Raw genomic sequence first — 19733 nt, 5'->3', positions numbered from 1 at the left:
AAGTTGTTGAGATAAGTACATAGAGAGATACGATGAGTAGAGGATCTTGTTGTTAAGATCTATTCTGTCTTGTATATATATGTAATCTGATTCAACGTAATACAACACAGTACTTTTTCAATTGTTTCTTCCTTAGTTTACATGGTATCAGAGCCTTTCTGAAAAAGATCCATTGGAAGAAAACTCTTGAGAAATAAAAATCATGTCAAAAGAAATTGTCAAAGCCATAAGTAGTGATAATGACAGGTCGTCGCCCTACTTCCTTGCTACGTCGGACAACCCGGGAGTAGCCATCTCACCAGTCTTGTTGACGGGAGAAAATTATGGCGAGTGGTCGTCAGAATTGGAGAACTCACTCCGTGCAAAGCGTAAGTTCGGTTTCATTGACGGCACGTTGAAGATGCCGAACGAGACAGAACAGCCAGTTGAAGCAGAGATGTGGAAGACGGTGAATTCCATGATAGTGGGTTGGATAAGAGCGTCTATATCACCTACACTCAGATCTACCGTGACTTTCACCCCGGATGCGCAGAAGACGTGGGGTGATCTTAAGAGGAGATTCTCGGTTGGGAATGCAGTGCGCGTGCATCAGCTGAGATCGGAGCTATCATCGTGTAAACAAGGCGGCTCCAGTGTGATGGAGTACTTTGGTCGACTCGTGTTGAAGTGGCAAGAACTCCTCAATTACAAACCACTTCCCAAGTGCACGTGTGGAGCTTCAGAGAAGTTTGTGGCGGAATACGAAGAGGAAAAGGTCCACACTTTTCTGATGGGACTTGATGATGCTAGATTCGGGAATGTGTGCACCAACATCATTGGTTTGGAGCCGCTACCGGACCTTGACTCTGTGTATCAGAGAGTTGTGAGAGAAGAGAGACGTCTCTTGTCTTCTCGAGCCGAAGTCAAACAAGATGCAGTGGGGTTCTCGTCTGCGGCAGAAGCTAGCTTAGCAGACGGACAGTCAACGATGAGTGGAGTTACCGCTGCAGTGGCTCGTAGTCGCGGAAGTTCTCTGGTGTGCTCTCATTGCGGACGAACTGGACATGACAAGAAGGATTGCTGGCAACTTGTCGGCTTCCCTGATTGGTGGACAGAGCGCAATCAAGGTGGTGATCGAGGAGGTCGTGGCAGAGGTAGAGGACGAGGCAGGAGTCAACAGCCTCGCTCCAATGTAGCTCAAGCGACAGCGGGATCAGGTGTTCCGGGTTTCTCAGCTGAGCAGTGGGCGTCTCTAGCAGCTCTTATTAAGCAGCAAAGGCCAACGCCTATACCAGATAAGTTGAATGGTAAGAGACAAACCGGTGAAGTGATCCTTGACACCGGAGCATCCCATCATATGACCGGTGATCTCGGATTGCTTACCAATACGGTAGACATAGTGTATTGTCCCGTAAGTTTTGCAGATGGTAGTCAAGTAAAGGCATCAAAGAGTGGCTCCTTGCGTCTCTCAGATAAACTCACACTGAGAAATGTCCTATTTGTGCCTAACTTGAACTGCACTCTACTTTCTGTTGCTAAGCTACTCCGACAGACTGGTTGTTTAGCCGTGTTTACTGACACAATTTGTGTATTGCAGGACAGTTTTACGAGGACCCTGATTGGAGCCGGTGAAGAACGGGATGGAGTTTATGTTTATCGAGATGTTACTTTGGCACGAGGCTACAGAGTCAAGGCTGCAGAGGACAAGACACTGTGGCATCGAAGATTAGGACATCCAGCTTTTGGTGTTTTAGGAAACTTGCCTTTTGTTTCTGGTGTTTTAGACAATAAAGAAAAATTTGGAGGTTGTGACATTTGTTTTAAATCCAAACAAACTCGAGGGGTGTTTACCGAGAGTATTAATAAAGCTTCTGTTGCGTTTGAACTGATTCATGTTGATCTTTGGGGTCCTTACCGCGAGCCTTCGTCTTGCGGAGCTGTTTATTTTCTTACGATCGTTGACGACTTCTCGAGAGCAGTATGGATACATCTGCTTCTTGAGAAATCAGAGGTCAAAACGGTGTTGCCCAACTTTTGCGCCTTGGTACAAAGGCAGTTCGGGCGTTCAGTGCAGACAGTAAGGAGCGACAATGGAACCGAGTTCATGTGTCTGTCAAGATACTTCTCAGCCAACGGGATTGTTCATCAGACTTCGTGTGTGTCGACTCCCCAACAAAACGGCAGAGTTGAGCGCAAGCATAGGCATATACTTAATGTCTCGAGATCGTTGATGTTTCAAGCGAATCTTCATATCAAGTTCTGGGGAGAATGTGTGCTGGCAGCTGCTCACGTAATCAACCTAACCCCGTCTAGTCTGCTCGGTGGCAAGACACCGTATGAGTGCCTGTACGGCAAGCCTCCGTTGTATCAAGATATCAAGGTGTTCGGTTGCTTGTGTTTTGCTCATAAGCTATCTCGTGATAAAGACAAGTTCAAAGAGAGAAGCAGAAGATGTGCTTTCATGGGGTATCCTTATGGGAAGCGAGGATGGAAGCTGTATGATCTGGAGAGTAAGAAGTTCTTTGTTTCTAGAGATGTCATTTTTAACGAGTCAACCTTTCCATTTGACAAGGTTACTGTTGTACCTGCAAGCAATGTTGCTGGACCTGCAGTGCCGGAGTTAGCAATACATGATGATTTCCCGGTTGTGGAATCCAGGGGGAGCATCGAGGAAGTTGTGACTAGCACCGAGGAGACTGTGCCTGCAGTGCCTACTGTGACTAGCACTGAGGAAGTTGTGCCTGCCGTACCTGCAGAGACAGAGTTGCAGGCTCCGTCAAATGCTCCAGTGGAGCAACTTGGGAGAGGACATCGCGTTTCACAGCCTTCTGTTAGGCTTCAAGATTACGTAGCCTACAACTCTCAATGTCTTGATAAACATAACGCCACTCCCGTTCCAACTAGTGCTCCACCAAGGTCCCCGACTACGGTCCAAGGTACGTCCTCATATCCCATCTCTGCTTATGTCACAGACGCAGTATTCTCAGAAAAGCATCAAGTGTTTCTTGCAGCTATATCCTCAGAAAGAGAACCAAGGAATTTTAAAGAAGCAATGCTAGACCCACGATTCCGAGATGCTATGGCAACGGAGGTAGTAGCTCTTGAGGAACAGAGAACATGGGATGTGACAAACCTACCTAAAGGAAAGAAAGCGCTTGCTTGTATGTGGATCTATAAGTATAAGTTCAACGCAGATGGAACGGTGGAGCGTCCCAAAGCGAGACTCGTCGTCTGTGGAAATAAACAAGTAGAGGGAGTAGATTACGACGAGACTTTTGCGCCTGTAGCGAAGTTAACTACAGTCAGAACATTGTTGGAAGTGGCTGCTGCTAAGAACTGGGAGGTGCATCAGATGGATGTGCACAACGCATTTCTTCACGGAGACTTGGAGGAGGAGGTGTATATGCAGATGCCGCCTGGTTTCGCTTCAGGAGAGCAGGGTCAGGTGTGTCGCCTACGCAAATCCTTGTACGGATTGAAGCAAGCGCCACGCTGCTGGTTCTCAAAACTGACTACTGCACTTAAGAAATTTGGTTTCAAGCAGTCCTATTCGGACTATTCACTCTTTACCTACATCAAAGGAGATCGATCATTGCGAGTACTTGTGTATGTGGACGACTTGATCATAGCTGGGAATGACTTAAGTATGGTTACAAAGTTCAAGGAGCATCTAAGTAAGTGTTTCAAGATGAAGGATTTGGGGAAAGCTAAATATTTTCTTGGTATTGAGATTGCAAGAGGACCGCAGGGGATGTTCTTGACGCAGAGAAAATATGTGTTGGACATAGTTGCAGAGGCTGGTCTCCTTGGCTGTAAGCCGGTCTCAACGCCAATGGAGCAGAATCACAAACTCTTGTCGGATAAGAGTCCCTTCTGCAAGAATCCAGCTCGTTTCCGGCGGTTTGTTGGTAAACTTGTCTATCTCGTCATCACAAGGCCGGAACTGAGCTATCCTATACACGTTTTGTCGCAAGTAATGCAACATCCTAGAGAAGCACACTGGGATGCAGTTGTTCGTGTTATACGATATCTAAAAGGGTGTCCAGGACAAGGCATCATGTTGAAGTCTGTAAGTGATCTGCGTCTTCGTGTGTTTTGTGACGCGGATTGGGCGGCTTGTCCTCGATCACGCCGCTCACTGTCATCGTTTATTGTGTTGTTGGGTGACTCTCCCATCTCCTGGAAGACCAAGAAGCAAGATACGGTTGCTCATTCATCCGCCGAAGCGGAATACAGATCTATGGCGGTCGCATTACGAGAGCTCAAGTGGCTTAAACGCCTGCTGCGAGACTTTGGCGTACAGCACTCTTCACCGATGGTTATGTTTTGTGACAGCAAGGCCGGTTTGTATATTGCTGCAAATCCCGTCTTCCACGAGCGAACGAAGCATATCGAAGCCGACTGTCACAGTGTCAGAGACGCAGTTCAGGATAAGTCCATTGTCACACGCCATGTTCGCACAACGGAGCAGCTTGCGGATATCATGACTAAGGCGTTAGGAGCTTCTGCGTTTCACTATCTTCTTGGCAAGTTGGGTGTTCGTAATCTCCACGCATCAACTTGAGGGGGAGTGTTAGCCGATGGTTATGTTTGGTTAAGTGTGTACCGGTCACGGTTTGCATATGAAGATGTCTTGGGCCTTAAGTTAGTAGATAAGAACATAAGTTGTTGAGATAAGTACATAGAGAGATACGATGAGTAGAGGATCTTGTTGTTAAGATCTATTCTGTCTTGTATATATATGTAATCTGATTCAACGTAATACAACACAGTACTTTCTCAACTGTTTTTTCCTTAGTTTACAGCCATCATTGGAGAAGAAGAAAAAAGAGAGATCGTTTCAGTGAAATAACACATGGCATTATTTGGTGGCTTAAAGTTAGATCTTTCCAGGAACTGTAGCTGTTGACTTTCTTCTTAACATTCATTCATTACATAATGACATACACACGCGTTTAAAAGTGGGGCCGCGTTTATTTTCTTTCTTGCAACAATATGTTTCAAACTTTCAGTTAAGTTGTGACGACATCAGAGTCAGACCAGGAACCTCAAACAAAGATTTTAACAAAATAAACTCTAATCCACTTTTCTCAGCAACACAGCATATCTGACCTTTTAAGGATTCATGTTTACAAAGAATATGTAAAGAAGATTGGCACTACTTAACTAGCAAGTCTGCAAGTAGCAACCGAAATTGGAAGTTAAAAACCAGAAGCGTGCACCTTTTGGTTCGGAAGGTGTCTGCTTAGTTTTGGGGGTTTGATAGTTGAGGTAAGATAGAAGCTAAGATGCAACTGGATCACTCTCTCCGTCTGTTTGTCAATTGGCATGTTCTGCCACAATGTTCAAACGTCTAGTCAGATTTCTTGGGATGTAAGAGGATTAAGATTAGAACGATAAAGAATAAAGATTGAGACTCAAGAGACAAGTGGAATATTCAAATTATATGCATGTATTGTTTAAGTTCTAACTATTAACAACTAACAAGAATTAAAGCCAGCCTCTAAAGAAGCACTGCTCTCATAATCCAGCCAAAGTTCTGTGATCTCCTCAGCTGCACGTTGACATTTGACTAATGAATTAGTGTTTTGGAAAAACCATAACATCAGTAGATGAACGGGGCAGAGGCGTATAATACATCTCAGGAAGAGGTAAATACATTGTCTCAGTTCAACAACTCTTGGCAGCAATATAGTTAAAAAATTTATTTGGTGTCCAACTTTCTCTGTGATCAGTCACGTCTCTTTGTATTTGATTATGTAAGAGCAAAAAGAATGCTAAGCTTAAAACTGAAAGTTTATTGAATAAAATGAATCGAGAATGTCTTCCAAACGAGGAAGAGAACTGGTGTCATCGTCTACGTAGTAAAACCACGGAAGCTCACAAAACGCCTTCAGTGAGAGAAAAATAGCAACAAAAAAAATAAAAAGAGAGAGAAGAAACAAAATAGAAGTTATTGACGCTTGTTAACGTAGTAGGCTCCTGGTCACTACAATCCCTACGCTGCAGAGAGCCAAAGTTAAGACGAGAGGGAGGCTACTAGATTCCGCACTGGACAAAAGAAAGCTTTTGATTGATCGGTGGTCTCTGCTACTACTGCTTCCTGATCTCCCTAGGCGTGACATTTCTGCTGAGATTTCTCTCCTCAGATTGCACAGATCATCCATTTTATGCATCATTTGACGATTTCCACGTGATATGGTCAATATCTTGTTTGCACCATAAAACACCAACTCAGCGTCTCAAAGCAAAAAATCCAAAAATTTCATAAACGAGAGAGGAGGTAGAGTCTCACCTCTTCCATTAATGGCATAATATCCTTGGCTAATTGCGAGGATGACGACGAACGAGACATTGTGGAAGTTGTCAAACAGCCATTGTCCAGACCAGAAATGAAATACGAAGTTGGAGCTGAGCCACTGCAGACTTCACCTGCTTGGAGTGTCGCGCTCTGCTGCGTTAGAGAGTTTATGTTGCAGTCCAACTTCGAGATTATCTTTTCAACCTGGTTTGTGAACCCCTCCATTCTCTCATTGAGTAATGACATTTCTTCCGTAAGCCGAGTCATAGCCCTCTAATAATCAAAAAAAACAACAAAAAATTAAAAAAAAAAAAACGACTAAACTTGAAAGCATGGCAAGAAGGGAGGAAAAGAAAGAGAACAACACTTGAACCTCGTTGGCTTGTGAGTCGTGATTTGTTTCTTCTTCGTACCTCCTCTCGCTCGAAGAATAATCAGCAAGCCTGGAGAGATTCTTGTCTCTTTGCGTTGAATACGAGTGTGACATGCCTCTGTGTATAATAATAAATGGCATAACTACATTAAAAGGAGTGAAAGTGTAACAAAGCGTTCTCAAAAAAGGAAGTGTAATTTACATTTTGAGGTTCTTGTTTCTCATGGCCACCACTCTATCTGCAGACGCTCTTAAGAGTACCTCCTTTGGGCTTGAACTAGACACCAAATCCTCGTCTAAGCTGAGCTTGTTCTTCAAATCATCTGGTAAGGCCTGTAATGACAGGAAACCCAAATGAGAGATGTAACAAAAAAAAAAACAAAATAGAAAAATCACTCATTACCATTACTTCATTTATCAGTTTATCCAGTTGGATCTGTTCAATATAGGTGCGTGGAACATATGATCCTTCCAATCCTAGCTGTGATGCAATGCTCTGTACAAGTTGCCGATCTTTACCTTGCACCTGATTATTACATATGACAGAACTATATATAACCAAGATGCTAAGAAAATTGTGGTGAATGAGTTAAGATAGATAGACAAACCTGAATGTAGTGACGGTTCAGTTGCTCGAGCCAATCGATTTTCACAGTCACCTTCTCGGTAGCAAACACATGGCTGTTCCTTTTAAGTATGGTTGCTATGGTGTATCCCAACGCCATAAGCCCACCAAGTAAACGAACGCTCACTTCAAAAGTTATCCTTGGGGACATGACAAAAGGAGGATCTTTCATCCATTCCTGGATAATCAAAATCAAAACCATTTAAAAGTATATTCACCATATCATTTTGAAAGCAATCTTAACATTTACTGAGAGGGGCCAAACCTCAAACATGAGGCTGTACTTTCCATCTTTATTCCGCATCCTCAGATATGATTGGCACGACTCTGGATCTTCACCAGGAGGAAGAAGATATATATCATAGGTCTCCTCCTTAGTCTCTGTATGTCCTTCAGAAAGAACTTCCTTGATCTGATCAACGGATACATCCTTTTTCGACTACAGCAAACGAACTTGAGTTAAACCAAACGCAGAGAGACAACGAAATACCACTAATTAAATGAGAGATTACAAACCTTCAAGATGTATGTTGAGCTTTGGAAACCAGTGAAGGGGTTAAATCTATTAATGATTTTAACTTGAGCAGTCTGGAGATCTGGCTCTATGAAAGCTTTGTACATAGGGTACACCTACATACACAAGTAAAAGTTGTTACTTTTTTTTTTAAACAGTGTTCACTTAAACCAATAACAGCCAAGAAGCAAAGATTTATTATATAAAAAAGAGATTTAAGAACAAAACTGTTTCAGATATCTGATGGATAATCTCCTCAGGCTGTTGACCTGCACGTTGTATATCACGAAGAACCCGTTTAACAAGATCAAAGTGAACTCCACCAGTAACAGACACACGTAGATCCAACAAAGGTCGCAACTTTTCACTCAAGGCATAGATCCCTTCAATGATAACAATCCTAGAAGCTGGGACATCAAGAGTCCTAACAAAAAACAAATAAAAAAATAAACAATTGCTTAAATGAATATACATAGGTTAACCAGCAGCATCATCAGTCACCTGTATCCAACACGAGAGCTGGACTTAAAGTCATATATAGGAACCTCAACTTGTTTTCCTTCCTTTAAATCTTCAAGATTCTTGAGCAATGTGTCATAGTCCGTTAACCTTGGATCTAAATATCCAAAAAATAATAATTATAATAGCTCAATAGATATAAAGTACTTGGTAAGATGGATCATTCTACTTGCCGTCAAAGTTTCCATCAACAATTCGACTGGCGTCATTGTAGTTGTCCATCGATATGACAGCGACACTTGGCATAAAGTGAAGCATCTTGTCGGTAAAAACAGTCTTTCCGGCACCAGAAGGACCAGCAAGCCCAACCAATATGATCCCATCGTTCTTCTGAGAAAGCAGTTGGCAAGCACGGATAACCGCGTAGAAGCCCTTCTCATACGACAACCGATCTCGAAGTGGAACTATTTCGTACCGAACCGAGTCTTTTCTCTTGGTTAATTGGAGTTGATACTTTAAAAGTTTCTTCTGATGAAACTCGACCCCATTGTTGTTGGTGTCTTGATCCATCATGAAACAACTACAGACCCTGCAAAAAAAAAGAGAGAGCATGTTTGGTTTTGAGCATTGAGAGACCACACACACATCATAAACGACTGAGTTTATATGGAAGATTTTTAGGGAACAGTTCACATTTTAAACTCTTTAACACACATGCAATGAGTTGATCGTAGCTAGAAAAAAAAAAAACAAACATGAAACTAAGATTGGCTTGAAAAGGTGGGAACAGAGACATCCACTAACCAAAGTTGAAAACTTGAAACCGATTTCAAGGAGTTTTGTGTTGGCACTCACAATGAAGAAAAGAGAAAAAAAAACTTTGGGAACTCGTTGTGAAACGTGGGTTACGGAGAGCAGTTTCGAATGCAATTTGAGATAAGAGAGAAAAGAGGAATGAAGAAGGATTTGGATTTATCAATTAGTTAGAGAATATCTCTGCGAAAAGATATATGTCCATATATGAATGAACAAGAAAATTTAATATACCTTTCGATGGATTCTCCTCTTCACTCCCCTTTTTTTTTTCGTTATATTTTTTTTTCTTTTCTTTTAGATAAACTTTAAATATTCGCTTATTTTTTTTTTCGTTATATCGATTCTCCTATCACTTATTTTTAAGAATATAATAAAAATAAGTAAATTGGATTCTATAACCTAACAAATAAAATAATGGACTATTTACCCTATGATATAATATATATTTTGTATAATAATACTTTTATGCTTTCTACACAATCGGCTAAACCTGATAAATTAAAAAAAAATGAAAAATAACTTTTTACTTTTTTCTCATTTAAGTCGTGGTTTCCTTGTTTTCACTCAAACCGTAAACATTAGTTTTACCTATGAAAGTTAATCAATTTATAACTCAGATCTATAGGAAATGTTGACGACAACCACTTTGTATCCAATGAAGCGTTTTGGCAATTCAGGAGAATCGTGGTTTGTGAGCTACTCGCATCATCCACTGATGATCAGGAAATCAGTAAATTTGACAGAGATAAGTCTTTTTAGTTCTCTTAAATTCTTTAATTATGCCTTACTATGAGATGGCATGCCGCAATCGAGATCTTAAAGAACTGGATTTGCAAGTTTGTGGCTTTAAGTTTGTATAGTATGGTTGGTTCTATTCCATGACATAGTACAAATTTATAATTACATGGTATGCATTGATGGTTGTGTATTTCTTTTTGGATTTTGTGTGGCTTTATGTTCGTATAGTGGTTTTTTAATTCTTCCCATGACTACGCTATTTTGGTTTTAATTGTAGATATTGTATCATATATGGATTTTTATATATAGTTGGTCCAGAAATAGTACATACTTTTAATCAAATAGTATGGATCTGATGCATGTCTATATGACTCCGTTGTTTGCATGTTTTTGTTTGAATTTCCGTGTTGTTTAGATTACATTCTCAATCCACCATTTGTGATAGTGTTTAAATGGAATAAATTTATATCAGCATATTACTGAAACTATCCATGGAAATATGTGTAGATGGAACAATTTTCACATGTACACATGTATATTAAACATCGGACGTATGTATATGGATTTATCCGAGAGCTTCTTTTTCGGAGCAGACTGATTTGAGGAGAACCTCGCTCTGGTGAAAAGATATATATGTCGAGGCTCTAGAGAATATGAATGAATGAAAGCCAATTTAATATTATACATTTAATGAAAATATATTCTATTTTGATCGTCTTTCTTCCTCACTCTTTTTGAAAAGATATCTCTCTGACGAAAAGAAGATATATATATCAGACGCTCTAGAAAATATGAATGAAAGCCAATTTAATACTATACCTTTAATGAAAAGATATATACTCTCCTCCTCACTCCCTTTTTAGATTATAGCATTTTTGTTTTCTTTTAGATAAACTTTTAATAATTATTATAAAGTGGAACGTATGATTAACAATGATAGACGCTGATGTTTTTTTCTAAAATACTTCACTCATGGATGATACAAAAGATGAAATAGGATGATGGAATACTAAGGTTGTGATTGGTAAAAGTAAAATAAATGGAAGATGGGTATAAGTTAGAGTAGAAGTTAGGATGAGAAAAAAGAATAAAGGAACTAGAGTAAATGTGTTTCTTTGGTAAATGTTAGAGTAGAAGTTAACGTTTAACGTTTTTTCTTTATGTATAGTAAAAAGCTGAAAAGGTGAAAAACATTTTGATCAAAAAAAAATGAAAAACTTTGTTTTATCTGATTGGTGGATATGCAGCTGAATTTGGAGTAAATTTGATTTCAGAGTGAATATTTATTCTATTGATACCATACAATCATAGCCTAAATTGTTCTTCGATACAAAAACTAATGAGAGAGGTTTATACCCTTATGATTTTGTATTATGATTACATTTTCGGCAATTCTCTGATTGTGAAGAAAATTAAGGGCGGTTGATCCTTTATAAGAAACTTAACATGTGTATAAAATAAGAGAATTTCCAAACATATATAGTATATAATATTGTTTATGAGAATAACAAAGTAATTATGGAAACACAATAACTGATCTTATGTTCAAAAATATAAAATATTAGGAATTATTTTTAATAACTTTTTATCAAATAACTCACTAGAAACATCAAAATAATTTATTAAAAATCGAATAATAAGAAATTTATTTTGCAGTATTAAATAATACAAAATAATTTCAAACAAAATCTAACCGATTAAATTAATGGATTATTTTATTTATATTTTCATAAATAAACCAGTACATTCATTTAAATTTAAATAAACAGTCCCATTGAATTAAATAATGTATATAAAATGCAATAAATTGACATAAAAATGATAACTAAAAATTTATGAAGATATATTATATAATTAATTAAATAAATTACAGATATTTTACTAAAATCATAAAAATGGTTGAAACAAATTAAATAATATCTTACACAATATTATATTCAATACATAAAAATAATATAATTATATATATATTTAATAAATTATATTTTGTTAAAAAATATATTCAGACTTTCTAAAAATTTATTAAAACAGTTCATATGCTTAGAAAAAAAATTGTATGGTCGTGCGAGTCAGATAGAAACAAGAAAAAAACACAAAAATATTATTACTTTTTTTTTACTGATAAAGCCGGTTAGATGAGGGGCTTCAGTTTAAAATGAATAATTAAAAAAAACTTTTTGGGTCAAATCTCTACTTCGTATCGCTTTTTGGTGAATCAATTATTTTCAAATAAATCATAATGATTTCATATATATAATATTATATAGCTAACTGAATAAATTTACATACATTTTAATCAATTTAACATCTTAATTTTATGTTATAATTGAATATATAGGATATAAGAGCATTTATATGAAACGTAATTAATGTATTCATATGTATTCAGTAATTTTTGTACGCATTAATATAAAGTCTAATAAGACATTATTATATTTATTTAAGTAACATAGTAATTCAATAATAACCATTACATTAAATATAAATATATATAAAAATTATGCATTAAGATAACTATGTTGTACAATAATATAATAAAATAATTATGAAAATTTTAAAAATATATATTATGTGAAGATAAATGCTTACCACTAGTTATAAATAACAAATTTAAACTGATTGTAATATGAACCAAATTATACAAAACTATTGTAATAATGTTAATTAAGACGCATAAAACAAATTTTATATAACTAAAATCTTTGTTAACACTAAACAATATTTAATTAATTTATAAGTTTGTTTAATCAATTTAAAGTAAAATCTGCACAGTAGTGCAGATCACCATCTTGTTTTTTTTTTTGCTAAATTGTAAATATCATAAATAAAAGGAAGAGATTTACAAGGAAAGATCACCATCTTGTTATTTCATAAAAGTTAAAATGCTAGGATCTAAATGTTTTGCAAGTCTACTGAGGTTTGTTTGTTGTGTGTATATTTCACCTGCAGTGTAAATCTTAGACTCAAGAAGGCGGAGTTTGGATTCAGTGTCATTTTTATTAACTATTCTTAGGAGCATAAATCCACTAAATGTTCTAATTCAATTGATTAATTCAACTGTGGCATACAAGACCAATCATTTTAGGATTTTACTAGCGCCTACTCTGTGACAAGGTTTATAATGTGTTTTTTGCTAATTAAAACGTTAGGACATGAAATTAAACTGCTTCATCAATAATCAATTTCTTAGTGTGTTAAATATTTTGCCTAAACTATGCTTGAATTTTACAGTGTGTTATTTTACAATAAACATATAGATGGAAGATTGAAAATGAAAGACGGGCCCAACCTATTTACGTGACCCACAAAACATGAGATACCTGAGAACATCAGATTCCATCCATTTTGGTTTTACCCATTTTTCTTCCATCTCCTTTTAGGTCCAATTTAATGTTGTCATTTCAGTTTCTCAGAGGCATTATTTGTACTAAACGAGAATCAAGATATAGAATCCACACGCAAAACAAATGTTCCTCAAAAGTTATAAGCCATATATCAAAGCGGAATGCTTAATATGAACCAAAAAACTCATTAAAGAAATATAATATAGCACCATGCTCGTGTAGTCTGAAGCATTAAATCAGCTATAAGCAGACTATGATTTTCTTAGGTGCAAAAGTATGATAATTATGAGGAGAAAAACTAATTACACTCAAAACAAACAAAGATCTCTATCTACAAATCTCAGACTCCAACGGACTCAAAAAGAAAAAATCAGATAACTTTGAAAAGAGAAGAGCAATTCAGAGAACTTTGAAGGTATGTAATATAAAATCCACATGAATTTGAATTCAGAGGCTATTTATATTCTCATCATCATGCTCTTCTTCCTCACAATACCAGCAAACAAAACCATAAAATTTCCAAAACCAGCAACACAGAATCTGAATACATACCGGCTAATAGGCATTTCATGGGATCGTTCAAAACCATTGAACATCACAAATCATACACAATAAAGCAACGAACTTTGGTACCTGATCCTAATCCTAGCTAGGTATGTAGTAACAAATCAACAAGCTACTTGTATCGACCCCATACTAGTAGTTTACTACTCCAAAATATTTTTTGAGGATAGTCGCGGCTGTGTGCATTTTATAAGAAGACAACAACAACAACGGGTAGGTTAACAAGTAAGAACCGGGTCGGGTTTATGGATACTCGGCCCATTAGATTTGTTTGGGCTTAGGATCCTGTCCCTTCATATGCACTTAGATAAGAGATCAACATCTTCCTGTGGCCTGTTATATAGAAAAGTGGATCCGTGTCGAATTGCATGCTGAACTATTTGTTACGTGATAGCTAAGCTAGCTTTCATTATTTCCCCACGAGACTTGAGATAAAGAGAGGTTCGAACTACGAGTCATTGCAGCATTTGGATACTAGTTTGAACTAATGTCTTGAACGTTGATGTGCTGTGCCCGCCAACACATGAGCTTAAGAAGAAGCAACCATTTACGTTTAAAGATTTGAGTGAGAAGAAGCAACCATATACGTTTTATGATTGAGTGAGAATAACGTGAAAAGCAGTGAAGGACACATGAGCCTCGTCTGAAAATTTTGATTTCTCCGTTTAGGATGACACGAAACAAAGCTTCTTTTTTCTAAATCTACAAATGGTTTATAAAACATAAAAGAGGGTCTGGTCTACATGCTTTAAACGAGACAGCAGAAACCAACAACGAGATCCTGAGAGAAAAAAAAAAAAAAAAAAACGAGATCCTGAGGGTTTTTAAGAAATCTTAAAAAGAATGAACAAAAGACACGTGACCGACTAAACTCTCTCTTCATCACTCAGAGCCTCTCCACACTAAAAGCTGACATCAACCAATATTTACACTAAAATCCATACCACCACTTATCTCTTCTTGACCATCTTTCTCCACCAGAAGTTCTGTCTGCAAGACGATCCTTTATTATTATTCTTCCACAGTCTCAGACATCTCAAAACTGACACGAAGTTCCCAGCCTCTGCCTCAGATTCTGTCCTAAAGTTATAGCCTTGCGCTTTGCAAACGCCGGATAAAGCAGCTCTTGATACTTCTCCAGGAATATCTTCCACTCCTCTTCACTCATATCCGAGAGCTTCACAAAGCTTGTGCTCGCTGGGATCTGTTCTTCTGCACTCCTCTGTCCAGACGACGCATACGCGCTCTCTGCTCTCGCTCCTGGGTGTTTCTGATACTTCTGGCTCTTTTCACCAAGAAGTGTGCTTTTCAAAGACATTGAAAGCTTGCTGATAGCCGGCATCTTCTCTGGTTTAGCTACCTCATTCACTTCCTTCTCTTCTTCTTCTTCTTCTTCTTCATCTTCCTCTTCTGTTGTTTCTTCCACCTTAGACAGATGACTACGAGTGAATCCAAGTGGGGATGCTTCCTCACAATCTAAATCAAACTGGAACTCAACATCACCGCCCAAGTCTGATCTTGGAGACTCAACTTCCTTCTCTCCCATCAAACTCCTAGCCTCAAGACACACCACTTCAATCTCACTAGGCTCCTCGTCTCCAGCACGTACCTCTCTAGTCATCATCTCACCAATCTCAGCCAAACACAGACCATACGCAGCAGCTTCCTTCAGTAAAACCGTGCACAGAACCAAAACACGTAGACTAGCCTCCCGTACCATTGGAAGCTCCCTCCGCAGCATCTCACAGTCTTCAAAAGGATCAAGACTTGCTATGTACTTCATCTCCTCTTCTGAGAACGGAATCGAAGCTTGCGGCCAATGAATCCACTCAAAGTAAGGATCTTCAAGAGTCTCCGGCAAGCAAAGACCGTGATCAATCGGAATCAGCTCCACCTGACCAAACATCCCCACACCATCCAGCTTCCTAACCAGAAGATTCCCCGAGTGTCTGTCCGTATTCAAGATCCTAACATCAAGAATCCCTATACGGTGCACAGCCGAAACAGGGAAGCTGGACGTCCCGTGCTCGCTAGCATCGTAATCATGAGATACAAACCGCTGCAAAGAAGCAATCTTACTCACCAGCACCTTCTCCATACGCTTACTCCCCTTCACTCCACTATTAACATTAAATATAGAGTGAGAGATCTTCACAAGCGCAGTGGGAGGAACATTCGCAAAACCATCCTTGTCGAGTAGATAAGCAGCGACTTCTCTGTAACCCGTCTCTCCAACCCGCACAGAGCGTTTCAACCCGGGCTGTCCAAGCGCCTTACCGACAAAACCTTTCGGATTATTAGGAGCAAAAGGCTCCTCATCAGTTGGTTTCACAATCGCAACGCTCTCACCACGAGAGTTCTTGAAAAAGTAAACTCCTCCGAGTCCACTATTGACAGCAACAGGATCAATACCCCTCTTCAACGCTTTTGTGATATCCTTAGCCATCTGCCTCACAAAGGATGAACAGACCGAGTTCCCAAGTATCTCAATAGAACTGGTCTCGTCTCTATGATGCTGCTGAAGGTCAGCTCTCATCGGAGAAAGACATGGAGTTGATGAACTCCGATGGAAGTTGTTCCGAGTTAGCAGCAGAGGAGAATCGTTCCTGACTGATGTAAGATCGTTGTTAAGCACCAGATCACCAAAGGTCAAAGAGCTTTCCTCTGTGGGGAAGTTAAGAGCGACCTGCAGCTTCCTCTTCACGGTGTGCGCGTTATCGCTGCGATCCAGCTCCATCCCCAGTACACAACCAGTCTCTGTCTGAACAAAAACGCGCCTACGACCCACGGGAGTCTTCATCCCAATCTTGTTTAACCCGTGGAACTCCCCGGTCAAGGGGCTCTTAAGAAGCGAAACAGCCATTTGTGTCTGAACAGGACTATTGTCGAGCAGCTTACGTGACATGAATTGTGGAGACCAAGACAGCCTCTATGCTGAAAGTTCCCTTTCTTATTTCTTGCTTAAATCAAAGACAGATCAACCAAGCCAAATCCTCCGAACTAAACGAGACGAGCTTAAAGTCCATATAACAACAATCTGCAAATAAAGATATTGAATCAATCAAGTGTGAGTAAAAACACAAAATCAAAACTTTATGCAATTAATTAATTAATAGAGTATCATCTAAAACTAAGCAAATAATAAAAGTAACGGAAACACATGTTAGTGTGTCTTCTTCTGGCAAAAGGGCGTTAACTACAAAAAAGGAACCACCATCTCTGTATATAGAGATAGCTATGAATCATGCATGCTTGCTCTAAAAACGTAAGCTTTTGTGACTCAAAAGGGGAAAAAGGATCGAACTTGAAATTGCACATAAACTAATTGAAATCTGTAAGACCTAGAAATCAAATCACGAGCAACAAGAACAACAATCTAAGCCAAGAGAAGACTCTCACCAGACGAAAATGACGCGACGGCGAGGTAGGGAGGGAGAAACCGGTATCGGGGATAAAGAGCTTAGATGAACAGCCAACCGAGAGAAAGAAAGGAGCTCGAAAACGAATACAGTAGATGAGATTAAGAAAAGAAAAGAAAAAAAGCCAACTCGTTCCGAGTCGACTCAGGAAGGTCTCTCTCGCTTTGAAGCTCTTCTCTCTTTTCTAGTCTTGTTCCTATCTCTTTCTGCTTCATCATCACTTACTCGGACATTTTAACCTCTCCACACCGCTTAACCTGGGGTCAAAAACTAACCATGGTTAATTTGCCTTAAAATGTCCCGGTGAATTTGTTTGGTTTTTTCAAAGATTCTCAATTAAAATCAGCTAAGTAATTATTCGAAGCGTCTAGAACGGACGATCGCAGCCGTCGAAATAATGTTGGCGAAGTGAGGAGCGTACGATGCGAGCTACCGGACTAAGGAAACAGAGGATGATGACGTGTGCATTAACGATTAGAGCTTTGACGTGGCTGGCTGGGTCAAACATCCAAGTTAGTTGAGTTACCATAATTACCCTTATCGACAAAGCCTAATTTTAAGTTTTTCTAATTTTGGAAATACTTGTGATACAATACAAGTGTAAATGTGTGTGATCGATACCGACATCTTCTCGATAATTATATTATTGACGTATTCTCCAAGTGATTTTGCACGTATATGAATTGTATCATTATTGGGATAGAGTTTTATACAAGATCATAATTATAATCTTGGTCACTTTGAAGTTAGAAACACAATGATCTTATGTAATAATAACCTCTGATCGGGTTATAGACAACTGTAGTAATATGATTATGATCATTGAAAAGCGAGTCCTAATAAATTATACCTTTTTGAAAGGATAAAGCGAATATATATTTGATATTCCCATTTTATAATTATCTTGATATGCATTTCAAATGTCCCTTCGCTAGCCGACTTACTTAGTACAATTTTACTATTCGTCTTCCATTGGGATCACATACAAGGTCATGAGCTAGGTGTTAGAACCGAGTTCGGTCGAAACTAGTAAAGAGAAAACGAAGAACTCGTCTGTGGGTCTAACAAAGACGTTTTATAGATGAAGGTATCAGGACCTGGTTACAAAGTAAGTGTAAAGAGAAAGACAAGGCAGAGTTCGAAGAGCTAGCCGGAAAACGATACAAGATAGCGAATAGAGAGGAGTAAAAACCCTAGATTTAGCCGCCTTGTGAGTGTATAAAAATGTGGATCCCTTCCTTGTTCCCCTTTGCTCTCCTTTTATAGAACTCTTCCCTGTTCGCCCTACTAGAAATGTGCTTCATGGGCTTTTGGTCGGCCAGACGGGCATGTCGGGCTGTTAGGCCGTCAAGACAAGTCGAAGGCCTCTGTATTCTTAGGCTTTGGCGACTAACTTTGCCAGGAGAGCGGGTACTTACTTAACTGCAGACAATAACATCATGGTAGGCCGAATCTTACTGTTTGATGGGCTTTGTCAGGAGGGTGCAAACCCAAGACCTAGTGAACCCATCCCCCTACACTAGGTCTTGGGTTTTCAGATCGCAGAGGAATAATAGTTGTTCATGGTATGGAATGTTGTCGTATGTGTCAAGTGAACATATCATTTGTATAAACATGAAATGGTAGACGTATGTATAATGCATCCATACATCTTTAGATGCCATATCACCAGGCCTGTTATTGTGCATTTTGACTCCTAGAATATAAATTTGAGGTAGATGATCAGTTAAGCTTCTTTATTTTTCTTTTACAGTAAAAAGACCAGTTACAGAAAAAACAGTTTATTTGGTTGTTCAGTAATTCATAAGACTCATCAATAGTTGGGGGGACTTCAGTACTATCGATATCTTAGATGGCAAGAATCATGTCTTTCATAAATCCTTGAGACTAATCTTGACTTATCCAATATTCTTAAAATAAGAGAATTGATTTGCGAAAAAACTTAAATACCACGTTTGCCATATATTGACATTGATTTTGTAAACCCCGCAAGGTTTGTAGCTGTATATGTATGATGAAATCTGCAATATTAAAAATTTCCTCGAAAGTAAGTTATAGTTTTATATAGCATCTTTCACTCGTTTTATTTTATATCCGCTTAGTACTAGAATGAAATGTCGTTTTCTATCACTCATTCAGTGGTGCTAGTAGCACTCCAGGAGGCAGCCGAAGCATAGGCCTTATGGGACTCTTCGAGGACACCAACCTGTGCGCCATTCCTGCCAAGCGTGTGACCATCATCCAACTTGCTCGCAGGACCAGAGGAGAGCGTGCTTAAGTCTTGTTGTTCGTTTGGGTCATACACAAAAGCCTTGTTGTTTCTCTAAGAAGGCTTTTGGTATTAGTAGACTCTAAAACAATGATGAATAATGGTTTGTTGGTTTTTTCTTATTTTTTTGTCCCAGGCGTTTTTATGATTTGCTTTTGTGTATTTGCAGCTACGTGTTTTGTGAACCTTCCGTTGTTTGAATTCTAAAACAATTAGTATGTTGAAAAAAAAATTTACAGAAAAAAAAGAAACTAGGTTGTTTTTTCACAAGTTTTGTGTTTTCCCCGTACCTTTTTTTACCCACTATAAAAAGTTTTTTTTTTATCGTAATC

At 38.6% G+C, this 19733-nt stretch overlaps 2 protein-coding genes and 1 non-coding gene across 7 annotated transcripts; all 3 read right to left on the bottom strand.

The window, feature by feature from the left end:
- Positions 1-5762: 5762 nt before the first annotated feature.
- On the bottom strand, positions 5763-9238 carry LOC108839752 (inorganic pyrophosphatase TTM2). Of its 5 annotated transcripts, none has more exons than XM_057010817.1 (12): positions 9107-9238; positions 8485-8840; positions 8294-8408; positions 8021-8216; positions 7795-7908; positions 7544-7717; positions 7262-7456; positions 7057-7179; positions 6856-6986; positions 6654-6771; positions 6275-6553; positions 5763-6188 (listed from the first exon to the last, which is right to left on the bottom strand). In XM_057010817.1, exons 2-12 carry the CDS (start codon positions 8822-8824, stop codon positions 5946-5948), a joined length of 2028 nt encoding a protein of 675 aa, XP_056866797.1. In that variant the 5' UTR covers positions 8825-8840; positions 9107-9238; the 3' UTR covers positions 5763-5945. The 5 variants fall into 5 exon arrangements, with proteins under 5 accessions (XP_056866797.1, XP_056866794.1, XP_056866785.1 ...); XM_057010814.1 differs by having other exon boundaries at positions 9056-9216; XM_057010805.1 differs by lacking the exon at positions 9107-9238 and adding an exon at positions 9007-9059.
- A 4304-nt stretch (positions 9239-13542) lies between these two features.
- On the bottom strand, positions 13543-13628 carry LOC130497849 (small nucleolar RNA R160). The gene has a single exon (XR_008936871.1). It is a non-coding gene; the product is annotated as a small nucleolar RNA R160 (small nucleolar RNA).
- An 850-nt stretch (positions 13629-14478) lies between these two features.
- LOC108809157 (phosphatidylinositol 4-kinase gamma 5) lies at positions 14479-17344 on the bottom strand. The gene is made up of 2 exons (XM_018581293.2): positions 17113-17344; positions 14479-16750 (listed from the first exon to the last, which is right to left on the bottom strand). The coding sequence occupies exon 2, from the start codon at positions 16616-16618 to the stop codon at positions 14750-14752; it is 1869 nt and encodes a 622-aa protein (XP_018436795.1). The 5' UTR covers positions 16619-16750; positions 17113-17344; the 3' UTR covers positions 14479-14749.
- Between the last annotated feature and the right edge of the window lie 2389 nt (positions 17345-19733).

The sequence above is a fragment of the Raphanus sativus genome, chromosome 1 (genome assembly GCF_000801105.2).
Source record: "Raphanus sativus cultivar WK10039 chromosome 1, ASM80110v3, whole genome shotgun sequence".
Classification (NCBI taxonomy): Eukaryota; Viridiplantae; Streptophyta; class Magnoliopsida; order Brassicales; family Brassicaceae; genus Raphanus; species Raphanus sativus.
The sequence above is the reverse complement of the archived record's forward strand: the minus strand, read 5'-3'. Positions and strand labels throughout refer to the sequence as shown.

Excerpts from the sequence above, each read along its gene's own strand:
- LOC108839752 (XM_057010805.1), bottom strand. The coding sequence starts at position 9,047 with ATGTCTCTGTTCCCACCTTTTCAAGCCAATCTTAGTTTCAT. Across the intron at positions 7,718-7,794 it reads GCTCAACATACATCTTGAAG|TCGAAAAAGGATGTATCCGT; the intron begins GTTTGTAATCTC and ends CGTTTGCTGTAG. Across the intron at positions 6,189-6,274 it reads TTATGCCATTAATGGAAGAG|ATATTGACCATATCACGTGG; the intron begins GTGAGACTCTAC and ends GGTGCAAACAAG.
- LOC108809157 (XM_018581293.2), bottom strand. The coding sequence starts at position 16,618 with ATGTCACGTAAGCTGCTCGACAATAGTCCTGTTCAGACACAAATGGCT.